Below are 10,532 nucleotides of genomic sequence, written 5' to 3'. Positions count from 1 at the left end.
TAATATATTTTACAGCCTTTTACATGCTTGTGATAATAGCACGATTCAAATGATAGTTTATATCAATTATTACTCCTGCCATTATCTGCGGATACTCATTGAATAATATTCACACGACCCAGAGATAAAGGGTTCAGATATAACTTCCTGATATGGTAGTTATTAATAATTCTTCATACATGTGGTTTCATATTTCCATGCTATTTGTCGGGCTTGACTATGAGTTTGTTTTGCAGGGAGTCTTGAGAGTGTGTGGAGGCATCACAGTGAGTTCTCGCATCATCTTTGGCACGGCGTTGCACCACAGGGCGCCGATCATCACAGCCAACCGACGGTTTGTGCGGTCCGCTCACTCACAGGTTCTTTTCACTATAGTGATACTCGGTTATTTTACAGTCTCTTCTTTCATTCAATTCATATTTTAACAATTCCGTTCATACCCGGAACGGATTATATTCTTAAAATTATTGGGTATATGGATTTGGTCTGAACTTTTGTGAGGCAAAAGGTTTGATCAAAAATTATCAGGTTAACGATTAAAAATACTCCATCTTTCAAAAAATCAATCTGCTAATGAAAAATTTTCAGGGGTTGTTATTGGCCGCACTTCTGCACAATCCACGTGCGTTAACTGAACAAAAGCAGCTGCTTGCAGTCGGGATAAAGACGCCTNGATTAAAATACTTCATCTTTCCAAAAATTAATCTGCTAATGAAAATTTTCAGGGGTTGTTATTGGCCGCACTTCTGCACAATCCACGTGCGTTAACTGAACAAAAGCAGCTGCTTGCAGTCGGGATAAAGACGCCTCTAGCTCCTGGGCCAGACGAGGTCTCTCGAGATCGTCAACCAGGTAGTCGGCTGGTATAGTGATGACCCGATTTTGCTACAAGAATTTACGCTCGCGCTGGTAAACGCGCTTTTCATTAGTTATGAATTGTGATTTGAGACATCTTATTCGCTATTGATGTTTTAGATTATGACTTTAGATTAGTTCTTCCTAACTTGAATGAGGCATCAAGATTCAAAGTTCTTTGTGATCGCACAGAATATAATTTAACATCCAACTAGAAATTAATAGATGACTACTCTTGTCACAAAATCGTGCATCTAACTTTGCAGGTGCTTGGAGAGGTGGAGCCCGTTCTAAATCTAAAGGCAATCAAGCGGATAAATCCTTGGGACTACGAGCGCCACCCAAGAAGGTTCTGAGCTGCCTTAGCTCTGCGAAATACATCTCCGCTGTCACTCCAGTTTCCCTTCTTTCGTCCGATTGAGCGGTATCATTTTCTGCGCCGTTGTTTTCTTACGGTAATTCACTTGTGAATGGTAAACGATTATCTTCACGAACTACCAGTGAACTCGACGCTCTACTTCAGATACACACGACACGTTAGGTTTTCTAAATTTTTCTGGTCTTGCCCGGTAACGTGGAACTGGAGTCTACCTCATTGGAACGAGAGTGCTCTAATTTGTTTTGAACACGCAGAATGGATCCAATAAGCTTGAAAGCTTTCACAGTTGGCGTTTTGCACCATTGATTGAATAGATTCTTTAGTACAATCAGCAATTGATTTTAGACACTTTTTTTTCATTGATAGTTTCCGTATGAATTTTAATGAATGACTATTAAAGAAGTCTGCTATAAGAGTTGAATTCTTTTTCAGTTACCAGAAACTTGGCTTTTGTGAACCCTCACATGAATTGTAATCCTTGCCAGTTTCAAGCAAAAGCATACACCTCGATCGATGATCATGCTCACAGCCATGGTTGGCTCACGAGGATTTCCGTCTTTCACTTCAGCTTTGTTACGTCACTGAGATCGAGAACAATAGTCATTCCCATGACGGATTGGTTGACTCGTTCGTCCGTATTTCGGTGAATGGGTAATGTCAAGGAAGTCACAGGCGAACAAGGAACTCCATCCGCAAAAATGAGCTTCTCATGGGTCAACCTGATACCAGTTCAACCATGCATGCATACAGCGACGTGGTAGAGGTACTTGATGCGAATGGAATTTGCACAATTGATACATGCTATCGATTATGCGCGTTACTCTTCCAGCTAAGCTCACTCTTTCATGCACTGTATAGTTAGTTTAGTGGCCAAATGCTTACTAGCGCTTCAGCTATTAAGCTATCTCGCACCGAAAGTCAAAATGAACGTCAACATAGAGGTGGAAGGTCTCAATTATCCATCACCCACAAGGGGCGGAAGGTCTCAGATGTCCAGCCCGCTGAAGCTGGCTTGAAGGAAGCAGCGTTAGCATCTCAAAAGAGACGAAGTGACAAGGAGGGACAGGTAAAAAGCAACAGAAACGAAGACACTCGAACAAGAGGTCGCTTACACGGGACGTCGGCCTCCCGCACGAGAGAGACAGAGAAGGGAAATGTAAGGAATCCTGCCTACATAATAACTTGACCCCACAACTGAGACCTGCAGTCAGACACCGCGAGCTCAACGGTGGGGCGCTCAGGAACAATCCCCCTAGGAGCGCAAAAGCACTGTATAATTTCATGGCCTTTACTGGATTTACGGCCATCAGTCGGGGAGTGAACGACTACCGTGTTGGAGTAAACGTCGACATTTATAAGTGCTAGCAGCCTGTTCGCGAGATAATTTGGAACTATTAGCGTCTTCTCGCTCAAACTTCATATCAGTGAAGGAAATAGTTCTGATTTCGTGATTTATTCAGATTCAAAGAGGTGAAAATATTATTGCTGTAGGTATTTAGTATATTCACGAACACAAGAGTAGAAAACTTATAACACAATTACGCGAACCCATCTAATCTTAGGTCGAAGGAACGGTGCTGCAACTTGTGTCAAGTGTCTGTACGACGTCATTGACTAGCTTGAAATGAATTAATAGATTCAAGTCCTTTCAAAGGAATGAAAAACCAAATCTTCTGAAAAATTTAACAGGATATATAGGCAACTTCTCAGATCCAACGTAAACTAAAATAAAAATCTGCATTCCGAGGATAAGATGTAAATTTTGGGAAGGTTCGTTTATGCAACATTACTTCCATTCAGATGCTGGTCGAACGAGCCACAGATCCATTCCTCGTCTCACTTGCACCTAAGGAGAGGCTTGTGATAACCGCAAGTATATAGAGGCCAGGATTTTAGAAAGGAAGTATTCAGTAGAGATATCAGTCGCGAAGCTCCTTGTCGAAGATGTATTCTCCAAGGCCTGTGGGGCCGGCGCGGTTGAGGCGTGTGATCATATCCGCGAGCTCCTTGATAGCTTCAACCTGTTCTTCTAGGAACTCTCCCTCGAGGAAGTTGGTGAGGTGAGGATCTGAGTGGGTGCTCGCCAGCACGTGAATGTCAAGCAGTGACTGCACAACAAAGAATACATGTCAACAATGCACGACATTGAATAATTACGCAGTGCCATGCCATTTAAAATTCCATAATTTCAAGTTTGAAGCGCCCTCATTAAAAACTGCTGAGAAATGCATCATTTTCAGACTACGGTATAGCAATGTCTAAAAGTTCAGTGCTCACCCTCTCCCATAATTGCATCATGATTTACAATGCAAGAGAAGGACCCTGATTTCACCAACGATATGAACAGTGACATCCTTACTCTATTTGTACGCTTGCAATTATTAAAACCTGTAACACGCAGCCCCATCAAGTAATTGATGGGGCTGGAACTAGAAATATAGTGGCAGATTCAGAGACGCTCATCTTTTTATACTACAGTGACAGTCTCGTTGCTGCAGAAAGGTTTGAAGACGTTTCGTCTTTTATTACGTACAAGGTGCAACTGATTTATCGGTATCTATTTAAAACCATGTCAAACTCGTGCTGTACACAAACTAATTGAACTCCCCCTAACTATCAACACTAGATTATGAAGGCTCGCTTTAATTTACTAGATTGGTACATTCAGTAATTTTTAACGTTATTCAACTGATCGATACTTGCGAAAAAATTTCTCGTCAAGAATAGTTCGTGAGCACAGCTACAAAACACAGAATTATCTCGACCACGAGGAACTGACCTGGTTGACTTGTTTCTCGAGGTCAAGGGCCGCTTGCAGGCCGTCCAAGGCTGAGCCCCACTCCTGCAACGAGGGGGCAGCAATCGCTTGCAGTACGATGCGACCACCACGACTATTTTGATACTGCGAAATAAATTCAATCTCTCTTTTATATATAATAAAATTATCCGTATGATAAAATTCATTAATTACAAGAATGACGTGTGGTGAAAAAAAAAATCTCAGGAGCACTGTCGACACCATTAAGGCGCTTAATTAGTGGACTGGTTTCTACAAAAATTTTCAAGTCACCTCGATCTTCAAATATGCATGAAGAAATCTACCTTCACCAGTGAAATAAAATATTGCAAAAAAACTGTTCCCAAAGTATAAATTCAGGTGAATTGTAAACTCTTCCTCGGCAGAAAATATAAATTCCTTGACACTTTATGTAACTGAAGACCAAAATAGTTTCGACAATTCAGGGCAGTTTTGTCAATTCAATAATTCATATACCCTTCAGTTAAAAATTGCCCCTGTTTTACTTCCCAGTATAAGATGTACATATTCAATACCACAACACAGAGGCTGCTTCCTACTTGCCTTCATGAATTTCTGAGCGTGCTCTCTTTCTTCATCACTGTTCTTCCGGAAGAACTTGGCCAGTCCATGCAGAGCAACATCTTCTCGCTCATAATAATGACTCTGGACAAAAGAAATTCTGTAGCTTAATGGCATACAAAACATATAAGAACAGCATTTCCTGAAGTTAATAAATGCATGTGCAACACTTACAACGAATCTACAATATTTATATTTCCAGTAGAGCTTCAATAGGTTTGCAGCTACTAATTCAACATTTTGGATGTGGATTGGATTCCAAATTTTTTACCTCAAATGAAGCTAATAACTTATCACTAATAATTTTATAGATCCAAGTCATTAACATAGAGTTCTCAAAGATTAGAAAGTATTAAATATTAGGTCAGGTATATACAAGATGGTTTCTACAGGACGATGGTAACAGGCTTAACAGCAGCTGTAATTCTTCATGAAATTTTCAGCACAACTCGACACTCAACAATACATTAATGTATGAAGTAGCCTTTAAATGTCCGTGCCACTCCATTCAACACAAGTACTATGGTTCCAACCTCCAGTACTGGAGCAATAGAAATTTATAACCAAAAATCATGACTACTTAGTAGCAAGACCAACGCAGCTTCAAAGTCATTATGCAGTAATTAACCCCTTCAAATAGGAGATCTGACCTGTAATACAGCCTAGGTTTTGGCAGAATTCAAGCATAGTATTGACAAAATGCAAAACAACTTCTAAGTTCCAACATTGACAGTCAACCATGGTGCACGCTAGACTTTTGCCCAGCTTAGAGTACCTACTGTACCGTATTGAAAGTTCAGTATTGTAGATACCAACATTACTCATTAGCAAATCCAAGTCATAGGATCATGGAAGGAATATCAAAGTAGGCAAGCAAATATAACAGAATCAAAGTTTCCCCATTGGCCAATATGCATTGCCACCTGTCACCTACTACACCAATTCAACACTCAACAGATCCCATGTCACTCACCCAGGGCTGTAAAAGTCATATTTATTCAGAAATATTGCATCTCTAACATCATAAAATTTCAGTAGCTAGATCTCTCATGGCTCAAATGTCAAATTTTTGTTTGATTGAAAAAAATTACATTTGCATTTCACAAACATGTCATTTCATAAAATTTTCCACTTCCACAATCCACATTACTTTACCATTCCCACCAAAATATTCTGCAGAACGTAATCATTGTAATGTAAACAACTAAAACAAGTCAACCTAAATGTTTTGTTGAAGATTGCCCAAAGTTGTGGTCACGTCAGACTGCAGTAACACTTGTCTTAAATGGCTTTTCATGCCCAAGATATGGAATTCATGGTTCAAACAAATTGAATCATGGCTAGAAGAAATAGAATCACGGCTGGTAAATCCATAAAACCACGGCTTGGAAAATTTAGTTGCGGCTCACCAAGTAGATATATTCCATACCTGCACTCACCTGATCACTTTACCATTGAACATAACCTATTTAATACTGGTTGTACATTTACCTTTTACATTACTACACAATTACAATACTACCTTCATTCCCCAACAAATTAGAAATTAAGAAGTTGTGGTTCAGTTGGATTTACATTCATCATTTTCATTTAATGCCAGGAACTCTATTAGAACTGTTAACTGTAAAAGTGATTGGTATTGCTACGTGGGCAACATTAACAGCCCAACACAGGCTAACAGACATTTCAAAGATGACCATCTAGACTAGAAAGTAGCTCTGGTGTTCTGGGCCTCTGGCAGTTGAAGTCCTCAATTAGAAACTAACACAGTAACAACTGAGGAAACTTTATTCTCATCCATTACCGTTACTATACATCCATCTACGATCTACCTATTTCTTAGAACATAGAGACGATGATAGAGTCAGGCTGCAGGAGGAAGCCTCAGGCCTTCATGCTACAATGCTCTCAGGATTAGGAGACTCATTCATTGATCAGTTCACAATTTCACATCCCTCCAAAATTTAGATTAAGTTGTCTGTCAAGAAAATTTCTAGACAGAACATAAAAAAGCCATCTCAAATTCTCAATAGCCTACTGAAAATAGGTGAACAAATCCATGAAGGGAATATGCAGCTGAAGCACTTGCTTTTAAGTAACTAGTAGCTAATCATTCAAAATTGAAAATGTTATAGGCTACCAGCTTGCAATTGAAACAAAAACTAGCAGAAATTTTAATAACTAGCTACCTATCAGCTCCATGATGGACTGCCAACGTTATAGGTAGCCTAAATAGAACTAATCATCCTCGAAATAGTCATTTGTATTTCGGACTTCGATGTCAAACACAATTCAGCTCAACGTTTACTACTGGCGTATGCCGTCTGGCATTAGGCAACCAAGAACGTCAGCGCATGGATACAAGCGCGGCCGATTCCTGGGGTACCGGTAATCAAACTGGAGATCCGGGAAATGAGATCCGGGAGTTCCTAGAGTTCCTGGAGGGCGTGGCCATAATCCGGCTGGGTCGGAAAAATTATTCAACATGTTGAATCCCCACATCCTCAATAAACAAATAAACAACAACAACATGTTGAATAATTTTGCCGGTACGACCGGAACCATAAAAATCCGGGAGCCAACCTGCCCTTCCGTTGCTATGTGAGAACTCGACCGGCACGGCCGGGGGGACCAGCCTGGGGTACCGGGAGGGGTGAAATCGTCCAAATTTTTTTTTTTGTGCGAAAGCATTGTCACTTATTTGCATTTGCTGTTTCAACTTTGTACTTTTTTAATTTTTTCTTGCAAATGCATTGTTAATTGTTCATATTTAATACTATCTGCTGTTAAAATTGTGTATTTTTCACATTTTTGTGGAAGTTTTGTTAATTAGGCCTATTAACATTTCTTTCATGTCTGCTGATTAAACTTTGCAAATTTGCATTAGATATACCGGTATGCATGTTTATATATTGTAAACACAATGTAACAATAAATGGGGTGTGAGTAATTAAATGAAACATTATCACCATTTTCTTTTTTGTAAACACTTTCATTCATGCAATTTTGTAAACACTTTCTGAAATAATTTTGTGTTAAAGATAAATACAATTTTTTAACTGAAGCTGATACACATTTTTGCTTTTACCTACTTTCTGAAAAGTTGTCATTATTTAATAAAGTTCCTTAAACATTTTAATACACTTTTTAACTTATAATACATTTCCCCATTTACCTACTTTAGATCTGAATATTGCGGAAAAGGTATTAAATTAAATAGGGGAACTTTTCATTAAACATTGAAGCTTTTATTGAAAGGGGCGGGCCTAAATTTGCATAACTTACCTGGAATACCGGGAAAAACTACCCTGGTTTTACGGCAGTTCTTACTGCTCAAACGGCTCTACCTGCTGTTTTACCGGCTTTTTTCTGGGAATTCCGGCAATCTACCTGGAAATCCGGGAGGCATACGGGACTTCCGGCAGGCTCCCGGGGGGCCGGGAGTACCAGGTATACGTTGACAGCCGGTATTGCAGGATCTTCCGGCTACTGAAGCCGGATCTCCCGGATATCTGGCTCTTCCGGGAAACCTATCGGCTCTTACGGGACAGCTACCTGAAGGGCATTACATGTTAAGCCCTGCCCCTTGCATATTACGCCCTGCCCCATATACCGGCTATAAATCCGGCATTTCAACCGGCTTGGTGTTTCCGGGACTTCCGGCCCTTTAACCGCCCCGGCTATGTGAGAACGGGGCTCGGGCCATCAGAGGCGTTGAGCCGGTGAATAGTACTACTTACAGTTACAAGTTACTACTACGTAGCTTAACAGCTTAGGTGATGCGTGAGTCGTGACATGGTGACGGTAGTGAGTACCTAGTGACAACTGACCAACTCCTGAATGAGACAATGCAGCAGGCATCCTAGTCCCACTGCAAAATGCTGAGATCATTGAAATGACATGACTCAACAGTCAAGACCAGGTTTTTTGGACATCACAGTCATCACCTATCTCACAGTCTCACTATCTGTAGTAGGTATGGCTGTATGGGCACAAAAATTTTTTTTCCTTTTTTTTAATACCATACAAATATGCTAAGTGGAATAGGGCATAGGCTACCTACAAATAATGGTAAAAAATGAATTTTTCCTTTGTTAATTTATGTATGTTGCAAACTTGCAATAATAGACCACTTTTTAGCATTTTTTGTCAGAAAACTGTCATTTCTACAAATTCTACTCTACTCTCTAGCTCTACGTTTCCTACAAGCCACAAGGCAGTTAAAAATTTTTAGCACCAATAAAATGAGCTTATTGTTACTTTGTTAGAATGCTTCAATGCTACAGTTGCCAGTTGCCACTTACCTACCTCAGGCTACCTAGGTAGTTAGTGGTCCACTGTGGTCGTAACTCGTAAGTCAACAATAAGCTCTTTCTCATACTGTTCTTCAGGGATGTAGTGGCTTCAAGTCCTTAGTCTTTGAACTGTTTAACAGTTGAATTTTCAACAAGTAAAGCAAAAAAAATATCAAAACACTTGAACATTTATGTCATGAACTAGAAATCTAGGACCAGCCTACTAGGACCTCTAAGGCTGCCATGGTCAGGAAGGTGCAGTGTGTTCGCCGGAGGTTTGTTTTCGGATGTACGCCAGTACGCCAGGGAAGAAAGTTGCCAATATGCTTGCTAAAAATGGAAGTGTAACCCTCGCTGTTGCGGTCCGGTCAACAGGGGTTCACAAAAGCTATGTGAAGATTAGCTCAATCACCCTAAGATACAATACCTAGCTAAGCCTACCTCCAACCCTGAGAACAAATTTGGGACAATGAAACAGGTAATTCCCAAACAACACTATACTTAAACTAAGAACACAGTCAAGAGCCATTAGTACAAGATAATCCCGAGGGCACCAAATATCCTTCACAGGATAAGCTAGGCAACCACCCTCCAGAGGAAAATCCCTCATGGGTGACTGCAATATTCTGTCCGAGAGCCGAATAGTACAATATCTGTCTCTTATACACATCTAGATGTGTATAAGAGACAGATATTAGGAAGCATAACCTAAAGTAAGAAATACACCAAAGTGCCAGGAATGAAGAGTAAGAACCTAATAATCTAAGATTAAGCAAGAGGAGCAATATGCTCCTCTTCATCGCCAATGCTGCATGATCAACACAGGTACACGTACTTTACGATTGATGCCTGGCAATTGTCACAAACACACGTGCTTTACGATCTATATTGCCGATGCCCAATGATCAACACTGATGTGTGCTCTTTGCGATCAAAGTGGCCGATGCCTAATGATCGACACAAGCGCATGCGATTTACAATCGTTTTAGCCGATGCCAATTATCAATCCTGATGCGCGCTCTTTGCGATCAAAGTGGAAGATGCCTACTGATCGACACAAGCGCACGCAATTTACGATCGGTTTAGCCGATGCCCAATGATCAACACAGGAGCGCGCTCTCTGCGATCAAAGTGGCCGATGCCTAATGATTGACACAAGCACACGCAACTTACGATCGTTTTAGCCGATGCCCAATGATCAATACTGATGCGCGCTCTTTGCGATGAAAGTGGAAGATGCCTAATGATCGACACAAGCGCGCGCGATTTACGATCGGTTTAGCCGATGCCCAATGATCAATGCTTATGCCCGCTCTTTGCGATCAAAGTGGAAGATGCCTAATGATCGACACAAGCGCGCGCGATTTACGATCGGTTTAGCCGATGCCCAATGATCAACACTGATGCGTGCTCTTTGCAATCAAAGTGGCCGATGCCTAATGATCGACACAAGCGCACACGATTTACGGTCGGTTTAGCTGATGCCCAATGATCAACACTGATGAGCGCTCTCTGTGATCAAAGAGGCTGATGCTTAATGATCGACACAAGCGAATAACACAAAATATGGTAACACTAACAATATGGTATTAACAACTCAACACATTGCAACACAAAATATCAC

General features: G+C 40.7%; 1 protein-coding gene and 1 long non-coding RNA gene across 2 annotated transcripts; one reads left to right on the top strand and one right to left on the bottom strand.

The window, feature by feature from the left end:
• The first annotated feature begins 727 nt into the window (after positions 1-727).
• Positions 728-1,655, top strand: LOC108667505. Its single transcript, XR_001930560.2, has 2 exons — positions 728-852; positions 1,122-1,655. It is a non-coding gene; the product is annotated as an uncharacterized LOC108667505 (long non-coding RNA).
• A 1,248-nt stretch (positions 1,656-2,903) lies between these two features.
• On the bottom strand, positions 2,904-4,745 carry LOC108667509 (ferritin-like). The gene is made up of 3 exons (XM_018154540.2): positions 4,596-4,745; positions 4,014-4,136; positions 2,904-3,342 (listed from the first exon to the last, which is right to left on the bottom strand). Exons 1-3 carry the CDS (start codon positions 4,737-4,739, stop codon positions 3,154-3,156), a joined length of 456 nt encoding a protein of 151 aa, XP_018010029.1. The 5' UTR covers positions 4,740-4,745; the 3' UTR covers positions 2,904-3,153.
• Positions 4,746-10,532: the final 5,787 nt, after the last annotated feature.

This window comes from Hyalella azteca, unplaced genomic scaffold, assembly GCF_000764305.2.
Source record: "Hyalella azteca isolate HAZT.00-mixed unplaced genomic scaffold, Hazt_2.0.2 contig14143, whole genome shotgun sequence".
NCBI lineage: Eukaryota > Metazoa > Arthropoda > Malacostraca > Amphipoda > Hyalellidae > Hyalella > Hyalella azteca.
Note: the sequence above shows the minus strand (reverse complement) of the source record. Positions and strands in the feature narration are given on the sequence as shown.

What these genes read in the sequence shown, in the direction of transcription:
- LOC108667509 (XM_018154540.2), bottom strand. Translation starts at nt 4,739, where the DNA reads ATGTTTTGTATGCCATTAAGCTACAGAATTTCTTTTGTCCAGAGTCAT. An exon ending in ACGCTCAGAAATTCATGAAG is followed by an intron (nt 4,137 to 4,595) that starts GCAAGTAGGAAG and finishes TTTATTTCGCAG; the next exon opens with TATCAAAATAGTCGTGGTGG. An exon ending in TCGAGAAACAAGTCAACCAG is followed by an intron (nt 3,343 to 4,013) that starts GTCAGTTCCTCG and finishes TTTGTTGTGCAG; the next exon opens with TCACTGCTTGACATTCACGT.